The sequence below is a fragment of the Anguilla anguilla genome, chromosome 5 (assembly GCF_013347855.1).
Source record: "Anguilla anguilla isolate fAngAng1 chromosome 5, fAngAng1.pri, whole genome shotgun sequence".
In the NCBI taxonomy this organism is placed as follows: Eukaryota; Metazoa; Chordata; class Actinopteri; order Anguilliformes; family Anguillidae; genus Anguilla; species Anguilla anguilla.
In genome coordinates this window covers 27,194,222-27,209,313 of record NC_049205.1, presented here as the reverse complement: position 1 = coordinate 27,209,313, position 15,092 = coordinate 27,194,222, and the positions used below count along the sequence as shown (strand labels likewise).

Below are 15,092 nucleotides of genomic sequence, written 5' to 3'. Positions count from 1 at the left end.
CTTTTAATGGCAGGCCTGGATTTTGGCAGTCTGAATGAACGAATTGTAGACGGTGTATGTCTTATATGTGTGAGTAACTTGCCATTTTTGTACGTTGAAAACGTGTTTTTTATGAGAATCCTCTTCGCTGTTTTGCTAAGCTAGAACCGGAAAACTTGATAGTGGAGAATAGGAGCAGACGCATATGTCCCAGCAGGCTTTGCATATGAGAAAATAACAACAGTGTGAGATAAATTAGGAGAAATGATGAAATTGCGTAGTTGAAACAATATGTTTTTAGCAGAATGGGCATGTAGGTGAAGGTTGACATGATCACAGACTATAGTGCGAAGTAAATGAAGTGACCATGAGCGAGCTTAGTTACCTTATCGAACGGTATATATAACAGTCTGTATAAAGTACTAGTTCTGAAAGTGGAGGGTTAAGTAATGTGTGAAATCTATTGCACTGATGTGCTTTTCTCATGTTCAGTACTAGTAGTTATAATTATGAGTGAGTCATGATTTTAATGTAATGTTTTAATGGGGAGTTGCGGAATGTAAATACGTAGTAATTGTTTGTATGTGGCTAGATAGAGAACAGGGCAAGGTAACATGAATGTAGAAACGTGGCGTTTGCTGATAAGAAGGTTTTGTACGGTAGCCAAGTGAAGAAATATAGTTAGTAGAAATGGCACAGTGGTGAACTGGTGTAACTTTTTAATAAAAGGAATATATTTGCCGTCATGCAATGCATATGGGTGGCCGTGAGTGAGTTTTGGTAAAGCAAATATAAGCGTAAGAAAACGTTAGTGTAAAAGAGGAAATTATCTGCCTGAGGTGAGGCGGGATTCAATCCTTCAACTGGAGGTTTATCAGTCTGTGACTTTGTTAGTGCAGCACCATGACATAGCTATGCATTGCGTGAAATATCATTAGCAAACCTGTCCGTGGTTTTAAAGAAGAACACAGGCCAGTAAGCACAGAAGAGCTCCCGTTGAATCCATATGGCTTTGCAATATTGTAGCCGGTTAATAAGTGAACGTGCAAACGATACGTCATAATGCAGAGTATACGTTCGGTGAACGGCGGGTAGATATGGTGCAAAAGCAATAATTGTGAAGTGGTAGACAATTATTTTTTAGTGAGGGTAAAAGCAGGTAAAAGAAACGTGTTCCTAAATGGGCTTGAACCTAGGATCCCATGTTCCCAAGGCTATAACCTTGCCCACTAGGCCACAGGGAGACTAGCTGTTTAAACTGGAAATGTTTCAGAGTAAAAAGGTATGGGTATTTTGCGTGTGTATGCGAGTTTTTGATTGGGTTGTGTAGGTGAAGATTTGGCTGGTGTCGGTAAAATGTCCAATGGGGAGACATGTTGTTAGTGGGATAGGCGGCAGGAAAAATAAGAATGAGAAGAAGAAGAAGAAGAAGAAGAATAAGGAGAAAACGCAAAATCCCCTTAGTTTGGGTCTTTATTGGGTGGACGTGAAGTTGTTTATGAAATCTGTCTGTTGAAATGGGGTCAGAATGTACAGAATTTAATGTTTTTAAGGGCTGAGTATCTGTGGCTGTTATTTCTGTTGGGAACCCTGAAAATTGCCAAACTCTCAGTGCTGTATAGGTATGGGGCATGCCACCGCCAAGGCGTAACTTGGCGGGATGGCATACCTGCCATCCCAATATACTTGCATAGCTATACTACCTTTTCTGTGGAATACTTGCGCCATCTATTGGAGACAAAGGATCCGCAGTTGTGCCCCAGAAGTGAACTGATGTATTGTGTCAGTCTTGAAGTTGTAATAAAGCAAGCCAGTTATACCTTACCGACGGACCTTGTTATTTCATGTGATTAAGTGTATAATCATCCAGTATATTACACACTGGACCTCTTGTTGGGTTTCAATTGTTCTCGCTGGCAAACTGGGTCTCTCTCATACAAAAATGATTTGTTTCCTCTCGCTTTTTTCTACCGACTTTTGTCCACAACGGCACCTCATAATAGTGCTCTGGTTAGTTAGTGTGATCCCAGCTGGACTGCAGTTCCTTCCACTGAGTCACAACTTTGTTATTTTACATTGCTATTTCTCCTTTATTATTTTTGAAGGTACTCTGGGTGTAGTTTTAACTCTCCATTGGGTTTACACTATTCAGATTACTGGTTTCAGAATGTCGACTAAGTCGCCCCGTGTCAGGTACCTTTTGAAGGTTAGCTAGTTTTCAGTTAGATTTGGATAGGCAGATAGGGACCCGAGTTGCTGGTCAGTTTGCAGTGCATTTCCCTTACCCATTCTCATTTCCTTCACCATTTATCCTGTTACGGTCTGACCCTAGACCAGATCATAACAGGGGTGAACTGTTGCTCAGATGTTTCCTTTCGCGTGGATTGTTCACACACAAAAAAGCGGTGAAAGTCTAGGTTTGGTTTTAGCCTTTATTTTCATCTGTAGAGATTACATTTAGAGACAGAGGCATACATGACCATGAAGATCATAGAACCATGGCTGAATCACAACTAATCTGTAAACTGAGAAAACTCTTAATTCATTAAGAAGGAATTAATTGCGCTGTGAATAAATAAGCTGTGAAGAAAACCCCTAAAACTAAGGTCAGTGACAAGCACTCTCTTTAAAAAATATCACATATAAAAATATCACAACCCTACAGAACAGAATTATAGAGGCTACACTGCAAGATGGAAACCTCAAATGTCTGTGTCCCAAACATTATGGAGTTCATTTTGTTCAGAATATTTCATAACATAAACAGCATTTTCTAGTTTACAACCATGAAGAAGAAGAATAAATAGCTCATTTACAGGAACCATATCTAGATATACTTACAGCATATCTATACATGCTGTCGTTATACATGGTTAGCTTATATAGAAAGCACGGATTGATAATAAACAGCTTATTCACAGTTATAAAATGCTAAATTAATACAGACAAAAACAAGATAAAATGAAGAGAAGCCTTGAGCATCACAGATTCTCCCCGTGAAAGACTCAGCTGGACTGGAAGCATGGGGTTGGTGTTTGGGTAAACTGCCTTCCAACTACTGGATTGCAGCCCAGAATATTTTATCAGTGAGTTGTCCATTTGTGAATGTAATTTTATGAGATGTCCTTTATTTTCCAATGACGTTAAGGAACCTGTAACAACACTCGCAAGGATGATTGTCGCTTGCCAAATGGGACAATCGATTCCTCCTGTTCTGACATGGCACACAATTGGCATGTTCCTGAAAATAATCAGAGTTACTGTCAGCCACCAGTACCACTGCCTCCAGCACCTGACTGTGATCCACCTATCTGTAAAATCATCACGAGCAAGTAAGTGGGCACAGTTACTAAAATTATTATAAAAGAGTCCAAGTGAAGAGAAACGAAGGAGGATGCATATAATGATGTTAAGAATTCTATTATTCTGATGTGACTTACTACCATGCTAAATTATACATTTGTTTCATTTCAGGGTATTTGAAAAGTGCCACAATGTGATACCCTATGAGGCATTCATTGAAGCTTGCAAATTTGATAGCTGTCACATGCCTGACACCCATATTGGTTGCAAAAGTTTGCAAATGTATGCAGCTATGTGTTTGAATTCAGGAATTTGTATTGACTGGCGAAACTTCACAAATGGAGAATGCCGTAAGAACTTTTGTTTTCTCCTTTAGAGTATTGAAAAGATTATTTGTACTTTGAGACGCTGAATAGTATGTCATTCATTAATCAAATTCTCTTTTAAATGCAGCCTATCAATGTGAAGAACCTAAAGTTTATCAGGCATGTGGTTCGGAAGTAGAGCATACCTGTGATGCCAGGTATGTCCAAGGCTTTGTTTTATCTTCCATTATTCATGACCTCAGTTTGGAATTACCATTTGTACCTCTCAAGTCACTGCAGTGCCTCCAGCAACAAACAGTCCCCCCTCGCATTTGAAGTACACGCTTTCACCAAAGATGGACCGGTAACTGTATTCTATAAAAGACACAGTACAATTTCTCTCCAACTGTAGAAGCATATGTAACGGATGTCATTCGGTAGCCTTTGGGCTCCTGGCATATCACTGGGAGGGGCTACTTCAGTGTAACCCAAGGAACCCTGGCTGAATAAATCCCTCTATAGCCCTGGCACAAAAAAAACAACTGTGTCCCTCCAGTGCAGATGAGCCAGTTTATCATCAGCTTATAACATGGCCTGGGCTAAACCCTGCATTATTTTGGCAAGCATTGATGGACATAATGTGTTTGTGTGGAGAGGTTTATATATCCCTTAATTATAATGGTTATATTAACCATTAAATACTGCATTTGGTTGATAGTCGGGCAGCTTTTGTCTCTTGTTCAGAAATATAACTAGTTGTATGATAATGATTTGAGAGTAGTTTTTTCTAATTTCTGATTCTTTTATTAGGTGCAATCCAAAATTTATGCAGCAGCAGAACAAATTCAACCAAATGGACAATGTGTTTACTGAAGGATGTTTCTGCCCCCCGGGAATGACTCTTTTTAGTTCCCACTCAAACGTGTGTGTGCCCAGCTGTGGTAAGGACAGCATACCAACAACATTCAATTAAGAGGGTCAGAAAGCAGTTTCTCCAAATCATTCAGCTGCATATCCTTTCTGGACAACACCTCTAGTAGACAATGCTATTTTGTACACCTCATTATGCCATGATAACATTCAGTTGCATTATATTCAAAACTTAATATTAAAGGTGCAATATGTAAGTTTTTTTAGAACACTTTTGTTCAAAGCTGGTAAAATTTCCTTCACATCTTGACAAATATTAATAAAAATAAACTCAAAGAAAAAAATTTCACTGCGCCTGAATCTTTACAACCAATCAGGACAGCTTTCTGCGAGGATGCTTGGCTACCTCCCTATTAAACATTGCACATTCACAGCGCTATCAGAGCACTGGTTACACAGTTAAGGTCAGAGCAGAGATATTGCTATAGCTAGCTAGTAGCCTAGAAAACAATAATAACAAAAATATATTTTTTTTAAATAGCAGAGAAAAATGTGCCAAAATGACCTGTTCTGCCTTTGCCTACAATGATGCATACTGTTAAAAACTTTAGGAGGAAAGGAAAAGAAAAGATTATGACCAAAAAGGAATTGCACAGCATGAGAGACAAGACTAGAGTGAATGTCCATTCAAATCTTCAAAAGCTAGCTCTGTCACGCTCATTTCTTCAAAGCTTACACACTGCACCTTTAACAAATGTGTACACTGTTTTTTGTATATTGATACAATCCAGTGTTTTATGTCAACCAGCTTCAGATGCCTTTTTTCAAGGAATTCACTGGCTCAGCTAACAATTGTTTTGTTTTTGGGGGGATATGGTTCCATAGAAATTTGTGCATTACCAAATGGAAAGTGGAAAAAGGTAATTTTACATTTAATCTTGTATTCACTGAAAACATTCCTTGTGTTTTCTTGCTTATAATAATTGATGCTTAATTGTACATTTAATGTAATGTAATTGAAATTAATTTAATTGTATTTAATTTTAATCAACTACATTTTGAGTATATTTAGCATGGAATATCGCATGTTAGCTATTGCCTTAACCTCATAGAAATCATCTTGTTATTACAAACCTCTTTGTGTATTGAACAATGACATAAGCATTAGTCCATTAGGATGTACAGTGCCCCAAATAATGTTTGGGACAAAGATTTGTAATCAAACAATTCACATATGGTTACAGGGCAGATTTTCAAAAAGGGTATTTTTATACTCTACTTCATGTATTTTGTTCATCATGTATTGTTTGTTCCCTGAAATGGGGGAGGGGGAGAAAGTGCCGTAATTTCTACATGGTGAAGGCAAAATGTATAAAAATTTTTATATAGTATATTTATATAGTACAGAGCCAAATAAAAGAAACACTAAATGTCCAAATATTGTTGGTCTTGATAGCACAGCCATATAATAACAATGCTTTTTTTATGATGTATTAAAACATTTCCTAATTTATTTTGATTAAATTAAATTAAAATAGTATAATTTCCTTGGTTGGATGTGGCCAGTATTAGTTCTCTTTGAACTTGCTTTTGCTACATGTGATTTTAGAACAGAGTGTGATTTTTTTCATCAGAAACTGATAAGGTAATATAATTTGAGGTAATATAAATTGAACATTACTTGAAGGGTAAATTTCCTCACAAAACTACAAAACATTAACCTTAATAAACAGATCAAGGTGTAACTGATTAAATCTCACTTAGTGGCTGGCCCATTTCTGAATAATTACAATGGGCAAGTTGAATTTAGAGATACTGCTTCTCGTACATTCTTTAGGGTGTCTCAGATGTGTTTGGAGGATATTTGCTGTTTGCGGTTTCTAGTCAGCCATTGTTTTTTTGCACCCTCATCTTGCGGTAGCTCATTAAAATACATTCCTTCCTTTGCCAAAGTTAAACCCTTGCAATTTGCCACACTACAGCAAAGAAAAGTAATGCCCAGCCCCTCCATTTGTATTCAGTAAAAGTGTGTATTCACCCTGTTATAGTGCATAGTAAAGCAGGTACCTGAAACATTGCACTGTAGTTCTGGGCTATATCTTTGCATTCACTACAGGTAGAGAATTGACTGAGAGCTCATTTTAATGAGAAAGATAACTACCCTTTACAAGTAAAAGAAAAACCCAGGGTGGAATTCCCCTTTAACACATACTCTACTTTGAAACCCTGAACAATAAATACTTCACCACTTGGAGTACGCTGTTGTAAAACACATGTGATTGGCTATTTTTACACATGTAGGTTGGCGAGACCTGGGTGAATGGCTGCCAGGAGTGTATATGTACCACCTCTCTGAATGTCCAGTGCAAGCCAGTGGAGTGCCCATCCCAGCTACCTGTTACCTGTGATGAAGTAGGACAGGTAGAGGTCAATGAAACAGATGGCTGCTGCCAGAAGACCAGATGCAGTGAGTGATAGGCAGAACAATGGATTCTTTGGTGTATGCGTGCATGTTATTTGGAAGTTCTGAAAATAAATCATAGTTTCACAGAGGCTATAGGCTAAATATGCTTTTCCAAAGCTCTGTACAAAACTATTTTTTCATAATATTCATTGTCTTCTGTGAGTTATAACATTCTACGCTTTTGTTACAGTGTGTAATGTTACCCTCTGTCCTGCAACTGAACACACTTGCAAGGTTGGATATGAGTTAAAGATTAACATGGGAGTGTGTTGTCCTACCTACAAGTGCCGTGAGTTTTTCAGTTTTCCTCATTGCTATGTATGTGGAAGCCAATTCCTTTTATTTTTGTTTTTTCCTCAATGACCCATGAATTGTCTATTCATATAACCATTTATCTTCTATCTTCTATTGCCTTTCTTTACAGGAAGTAAGGATGTCTGTGTCTTCAATGACACAGAGTATAAGGTCAGTATTTGGGACCCTTTTGTCTAATGATGGGACTGCCCTTACGCAATTACTGTGTCCTTGGTATGACTTTTGATGTCCATGGTTAATTCGACAAAAAAGTAAAAACCATGAAAATTGCCCGTTCAAAAACATTAAAAAGTTAATGTCTGTCACAAATCTTGTATATTTTCAAAGTGTCGGTCATGGAGTTCTCTTGTGAAGTTAATGAGATGAAAATGGAAATGCATCTTCCACTATTGCAGGGTTTTGACTGTCTGTCTTGCTTCTTCAGCCACAGGACAGAGTCCCCAAAGACAAGTGTAAACAATGCTACTGTAGCCCTGATGTGGACTCAGAAACTCATCTGCATATCATTAAGTGTTCACCAACAGTCTGTGAAACTCACTGTCAGCTGGTAAGCAACTCCTGAAACTGTTGGCCTGCACTCTAAAAAGCAATTATCTCCCTCCACTCATAAAAATAAAGGCAGAAATGTAAATATATATTTTTAAAATAATTTCTACGTGGGGTATTATTAAATAAATGCTATGAGCCTAACATTATCAGAGTAACACAGCTAATGTAAGTACAACAATTGTGGTTTCCCTCCATATTTCCCTCCATGGTGAGCATTGAGTAAAATATTTTTATGTTCTGAATCCACAGGTTTTAACAGCTAACACCCTCATTTAGCATTCAGCATTATGAATACCAAACACAAGTTCATCAGCATTTAAAACTTCTCATTCTCAAAATGTACAACTCACAGCCAGATTAAAATTAAAAAGCTTAAGAAAGTCACACAAAAAATAATTTTCAACATATACTAAAGACAAAGGTTCAAACTACCTTAACATATAATGAATGTTATAGACATGGATAGCTTACAGTCACAAAGGAAATGGGTGAAACTCCAACCAGTTTCACAAAATAGTCTCAGAAAACCAAGATCAAAACCAAAAGACAGCTGAAAATCTCAAAATGCCTGAAGACTGTGACACAAAAACATCTGACACTGTGCACACCAAACACCAGGTCAAGATGCAAGATTCCAGATTACTCACATGGCAACAGCAGATAACAACCCCAAATGTCCACCACAACAGGCTGAAGTTAAGCATCCAAAAACTCAGATAGAGCAAAGTAAAGAAAGGTCTACATTTTATGCTGTCACAAGGGGGGAAGAGTTTTTGAGAGAAGGGGAGAATGGCTGATGGGTGAGGAGTGGGAGGAGGGGCAGGCAGAGTCTGTCTTATCAGAAGGCTAGGAAATTTAAGTTTTAAAGTGGCCTTATGTTGGAAGCAGGGCTAAGCACTAGGACATTATTACCAAAAGATTAATTGTCTTACGGTCTTAATAATGAGACCAAATATGAATGTGTAAGGAGGTAATCCAGATCAGCTTTGGAATACCTAAAAAAACAGAAGTTTACTTCTGCTACCAACAACAGAGGTGGTTTCAGTTAAATCCCACCATCTGTAATTTCCACCTTCAGGAAAAATAATTTCCATTTTACCAAAACCAAATCGCACCACCACGGTGGTCACCACTTAAAACTGGAACTACTCTGAAAAATGTAGATTTCAGCGACCAGGCCTCAACAATCATTATCTATATAGACATTAAGATTTTCAATCAGTGATTTCTATTAAATGTCACAGACTGCATTCAAACTTTAAAGGAAGATGGTGTTTTGACCAGTCATTAGCCACAATGAGTCTCCAAGTGTCCTGTGGTCCAGAAGGTAATAAACAGTATGAATGATATAACACATAAGTAGGGAATGGGTAAGGAAAAAATACTGCAAACTGACCAGTGACTCCAGTCCCTACCTGCTTATCCAAATCAAATTGAAAGCTGGCTAGTCTTTGAAGGGTACTTGGCATGGAGCGGCATTGAACGCTGAGCTTCTGACAATTAGTCGGTAGTCTGGAACCAAACGTCCAAATAGTGAACCCAAATAGAGAGTTAAAACTACACCCAGAGTACCTTTAAAAATAATAAAGGAAAAATAACAAAGCAAAATAACAAAGTATGTGTCAGGATGGAAGGATTTGTAGTCCAGCTGCGGCAAACAAACAAACTAGAAGGGCTAAGGCAGGAATTGGAGTCAAAGGGAACGAGTCAGTGGTAATACACAAAATCTAATCTGCAAAGAAACCAGAACGGCTATAAGGTAATCCGAATCAAACAAAAATAGTGTTGAATATGCAAAGTCAAATGAAGCGATTACTATACACAATACACCAAGTACGCGTTCAAAGAGCTAGTCTCCACTGGTTAGTGGAATATGGCGGTTTTTTCTCATTGTGACCTGTTGGCTCAAAAATATATGGAAACACTGATGTGAGTCCCAAAATAATAAGGTGTGGAGCAGAGACATCAAATATCTCTCCTAGACACTCTTCTGTGTTTCTGTGGTTGTAACACCCTGGTACCAGTGTCCCGTGACAGGGTATCTGGACTAGCAAAGGATAAGCGGTTCCCTGAGACTTCCTTGAATAACATGCAGTGCTTTTTTCCTGTTAATGTTGCAATTATGTGAACTAAAAGGCAGCTATTTTCTGCCAGTGTCCCTACCAAATCCTCCACAGTGTACAACAGCTCTGTCTCTAGTGACAGAAGTCAGGCAACCAGCGATAGAAAGGTACAGAGACGCCAAGTGTGGAGGCGCCTGTAGCTGGGGTTCACTCGGATGGGGTTGGGCTCAATGGCAGGGCTTGGATCCAGTAGCACCGGCATCTGTAGGGGCCATTTAGGGGATGGCAAGAAATTTGATTTGAGGATTAGGCCTTTTCCTTTACAGAAACATGTGAAAAGGAGTAATAGTATCACTGCATGTGGTAATTGCTGTCAGTCAATTTAGAGGAACTATTTGAATTGAGTATTCAGTCCAGGATTGCCAGTTAAATTTAACAGACAGGGAGGGAACGTATACTCAGATACAGGGAGTTAAATGGGCATGGTTCCATGTTTAAAATTAATGGGAAAGATATGAAGGCAAAGCTGCCAGTTTTACCTCTAAGAACAGTCCTTTGGCAGAGGAGGGCAGCAGAGTTCAGCAGACCTGAACATTGACAGAAGGCATTCTGTCATCTTGCTTCTTTTGGAGATGGATTCCCATTAGCCACGCAGAGGGACAAATGGTCCCTGGAAGATGCCCAGCCCATCACTTAATGACTTTGAACCTACTTAAATATTAATGTTTGAATTCATTTAGATATTAACTAATCATCATAATCATCTTTTTTCATTTCTGCTCAAATCTTTTGCAAGTTGAAAATGAAATGATAAAATGAAAAAGATTGCAAATGAAAATGAGAGAATATTCCTTGTTGAATTATCTTAATTTTTTGATTACTTAACTTAATATCTTTATGAATTTGAAAATTAATATTAAAGTAGTTTCAACATAATTAAGCTTATAAATGTGGAGGAAAACCCCATTTGTTGTACTTAAACTAACTGTGTTAGTCTGACATTTTCTTAATAAGACCCAAAGTAGAAATGGCTCAAAAACCTCAATGCAAATTGATGCCTTAATTTTTTTGAGTCAGGCAATGAATGTAGCAACCAATGTAATTTAAGAGCAAATATAAAACTAATTCAGAAGCCACTTTAAACCAAAGTAGTTAACTTACCTTATATTGTATTTTCCATTGTCATTGGATTGTGCATCTAGGAAAAATATCTATTCCAAAATTTACTAGAATTTGATTTGTTTCATAATTTGCAGGTACTATTGAAAATATTTGTTTTGCAGGGCTTTCAGTACCAAACCATGCCTGGGCAGTGTTGTGGAAATTGTGTGCAAACCAGCTGCGTTATTATGCTGCCTGACAAATCCACATATGCCATAAAGGTAAATAGAAATTAGAATCGTATTCTATTATATAGAAGCGTATTTTAACATCATTAAATCATAACAGCACTGGGGCGTCTTAGGTAGAATATCCCAACTGAAGTAGTAACCCTTTGTGCAGTGATGCAGCCCACAGTGTGCAAGTGAATCCTGAAAATGCTGAATGTGGCCGGAAGCCCTGTTGGGTGGCACAAAATTATCCATAGAGTACCCAGGGGGGTACAAGATTTGCCCTGCCTCAGTGCACAGGAGCAACTCATCACCTTGATGAATCATTTGGTGGTACTATAGTTCAGTAGGTATAGTCCGCTAGAAAAATTATTTTGCAGCTCAGCTGACTGACAGTAGAGAGAAAAGTGCTACATGCATTTTGAAGAATGCACATAGTTCTGAATACATATTCACTTTCTTGAATGGCTAAAGGATGCTGCAGCAATGGGATAAATGTACAAATATACTACATGGCCAAAAGTATGTGGACACTTGACATCCAACATCTCATCCAATATTATGGGCATTAATATGGAGTTGGCCCAACCTTTGCTGCTAAAACAATCTCCACTGTTCTGGGAAGAATTTGTATTAGATGTTGCAGCATTGCTGCAGGGATTTGCTTCCATTCAGCCAGAAGAGCATAATTGAGGTCGGGCACTGATTGGGCGACTACACCTGGCTCACAGTTGACTTTCCAATTTATCACAAAGGTGTTGGATGTGGTTGAGGTTAGCGCTCTGTTTTTTCATATCATTCTCGGAAAAAAGCTTTTCTATATGGACCTCGCTGTGTGCCCGCGGGGATTGTCATGCTGTAACAGGAAAAGGCCTTCCCCAAACTGTTGGGGAAGAACAGAATTGTCTAAAATGTGGTTGTATGCTGTAGCATTAAGATTTGCCTTCACTGGAACTAAGGGGACTAGTCCAAATCATGAAAAACAGCCCCAAATAATCTACCTTTGGGTATTACAAAATTACTGGATAAAAATAAATAATAACAGCTCCACAGATTAAGTATAACTTATATCAAATGTAAGGAGTAAATTTGTGTTTAAAAAACAAAAGGAGATTGCCTGCAAAAGCTTACCTCAGGATTTAACTCCCTTTAACAGCCCAATGAAACCTTCAATGAACCTCTTAATAAGTGTGTTAAGTATGCGTGTGTGAAGACTGGGGATCTGTATATAACCACTGAGGCCAAGACCATCTGCCCTGACTACCATTCAGAGGACTGCATTCCTGTACGTAAGCATAACCTAAGGAAATTAATGTGTATGACTGCAAATGCCTGGTATGAGGGGGGGGGGAGCTTTAACCTACAGTACATTGCCAGAAAAAAATTGTGTGTGTGTGTGTGCTTGTGCTTGCGTGCGTTTGTGTCAAATGTCATACCCTTTTGTTTCTCACTCATATTTAACTCATCAAAGCAAATAAGTATAAGAAAAAGGTCCACAGCTTTCCCCAGCAAGTATTAGCAACCTTTGCATAGCTACAACACTACACACAGCAATCAATACATTATGTTAAAAACAGGAAGATGGAATGGGCTACAAAACAAAAAGCCTAAAGAAGTGGCATATCATTAAATTGACTGATCCTGTGTAGAGTAGTTTCATAAGCAGCAAGGTGACATCCTTGTGCAATCAAAATGGAAACAATGACTGAGAAGGATTAATCAAATCATATGATATACACCCATAGATATTCCAATGACATACTGTAAATATAGAGCCCTGTATTTAGGAAACAATAGCCTTTAGACTATAGTCGTTTTTATTTTTGTAGTTAAACAAAACCTTTGATCATTTCTCTAGAAGCTTTTTCTTGAAGATATTTGGATGGATATAACATTACAGGTTTTCATTATATTTGGGTTTTTTTTTTATAAATCCAGGCACAGTTAGAAAAATTGATGTTTTGCTCAACTTTACTTAAAAATTTCTATTATTATTTCAATCCTGCAGGGAACTGAAGTTATTGCTCCTGGTGGCTGCTGTCATGTCTGTAAGTAACATGTCACATGGGAGGCACATTAATGTACTCAGTCTTAATTAAACTTAACATAAGATCATAACTATAAGAAGGGACATGCACATCACACAGGAACCCCACAATTGTAGTTTCTAACCAATTCCTATATTTCTAGTGAGCACATCTAAGCCAAAGTTTGAAAAGTCAGAGTATAGGTGATCTTAGGGTACATGGGTGGCCATATCCTTAAAAAAGGGAGTTAATCATAATGGGGGGACTCAATTATTACAGCATTAGCTACTTTAGACATGTTAAAAGCCAACTAGTGTTGTATGTTACCTGCCTAATACCCAGGTGGGACACCTTGCGGGTAGCAGATCAGGGTTGTGGTCATTGTTCACTTTGGCATGTTGGAACTTACACTTTAACAAGTTGGGCACTATACATTGGGCAGCAATACATTGCCTAGTAAAACCTAGTAAATATCATCATTATTACGGACAGTACTGTTTCATTTTCAGATATTATGTACATATGGCTGGCACCTACTGTATCCTGAGCATCCCCCATATTAAACTTATTACAGATACTTGATAGGGTGTGCATAAATCTACTAAAAACTCCCCTGAGCACAACAGTAAATAAAGGAATGAATTTAAAGTGTATACTTAAGTGTAGGCTTTTTTCCAGGTGTTCCAAAATATAAGCCATGTACGGTGACAAAGACATCTTCCTATATACAAAGTGATGACTGCCAATCCATAAAGCCAGTAGAAATGACAACCTGTGGGGGCTCCTGTGCAACCTACTCCATGTGAGTGTGATTCATACCACTGCTTAAAACTTGCTGTGTCAAATTTTTTCTATTCAAAAATTCTTTGTTCATAATATTATTTCCCAATTTGTTTTGGAATCTCCAGTTTAGCATGCTGCCACAATCATTCTACAACTTGCTAAAGTTAGTCTTGTTCTCATTTTACTCTTCTGGACTTTTCCTTCCAGGTACTCCAGCCAAGCAAAAGATCTGCAGCGACAGTGTTCTTGCTGTCAGGAAACAGACACAAATATGAAGGAGGTTGAGATGATCTGCCCTAATGGGACATATTTTAGACACTCCTATATTAATATTGAGAAATGTGGCTGCCTCCAAACGGAGTGCACAATCAAAGAAGCCATCCCAGCTCCAGCAGTGGCAAAGTTACACCAAGGCCCACAGTGAGCATGTGGTAGTCATATGACCTCATCTCTGTTTAAGTCTTCTGCCTATTTGTAGTTTTCATTCACAATCTGATTAACCACATTTACAGCAGCCCATCTGCTAAGATTTTAACCTGAAATTAAAATGATCATTCTTATTACTTACACCTGCCATTTTTCTCTACACACAAAATGTCAAATTATTAATAAAAGGTAGCAGTGTGCACCATCTGTGAGTCTTGTTTTTTTATTGCCTTTGAATGTATATAAATCTCTCTCAAGCTTTCAACAATCCAATTGAACTTCATGACTCAAAATATTTATATTTTTAAAACAATTTAAAAATGTACTGGTTCATAGAGACCACTTATAATTGGCAATTTAATAACTATTTAAAAGGCTATGCAATGGTAAATTCCACGTAGTGACTAAGGAGATCTAAGTGTTATTTGTAAATGTTGAAAATGGAAAAGAAAGGGAGTTTATACCATATTATGGGTATAGTCCTCAAATTGATTTGATCATGGCAACTATTTAGCTCAAAGGAGATTACTGGCCTTTGAACATTTAAAGAAGCAAATTAACAATGAAAAAATCTGTGAAAGCCCCAAGCAAATTTAAAATGGGAAGAAAATGTGTGTCCCTTTAAATATTTAACGTTTGATAAATGTAATATGGTCAATACCATATCCATTTCATGT

At 37.8% G+C, this 15,092-nt stretch overlaps 1 protein-coding gene across 1 annotated transcript in view; it reads left to right on the top strand.

The window, feature by feature from the left end:
• LOC118228155 (mucin-5AC-like) overlaps positions 1 to 14,608 on the top strand; it is an 81,641-nt gene extending 67,033 nt beyond the window's left edge. The window contains exons 34-47 of the mRNA XM_035419492.1: positions 3,128 to 3,311; positions 3,454 to 3,632; positions 3,736 to 3,805; positions 4,398 to 4,528; positions 5,343 to 5,377; positions 6,759 to 6,924; positions 7,112 to 7,210; positions 7,346 to 7,386; positions 7,661 to 7,783; positions 11,132 to 11,230; positions 12,336 to 12,464; positions 13,188 to 13,227; positions 13,885 to 14,008; positions 14,197 to 14,608. Of these exons, the coding sequence (XP_035275383.1) occupies positions 3,128 to 3,311; positions 3,454 to 3,632; positions 3,736 to 3,805; positions 4,398 to 4,528; positions 5,343 to 5,377; positions 6,759 to 6,924; positions 7,112 to 7,210; positions 7,346 to 7,386; positions 7,661 to 7,783; positions 11,132 to 11,230; positions 12,336 to 12,464; positions 13,188 to 13,227; positions 13,885 to 14,008; positions 14,197 to 14,413 (1,637 nt within the window). The 3' untranslated portion in view covers positions 14,414 to 14,608. The remainder of the gene's footprint in view (positions 1 to 3,127; positions 3,312 to 3,453; positions 3,633 to 3,735; positions 3,806 to 4,397; positions 4,529 to 5,342; positions 5,378 to 6,758; positions 6,925 to 7,111; positions 7,211 to 7,345; positions 7,387 to 7,660; positions 7,784 to 11,131; positions 11,231 to 12,335; positions 12,465 to 13,187; positions 13,228 to 13,884; positions 14,009 to 14,196) is intronic.
• The last annotated feature ends 484 nt before the right edge of the window (positions 14,609 to 15,092 follow it).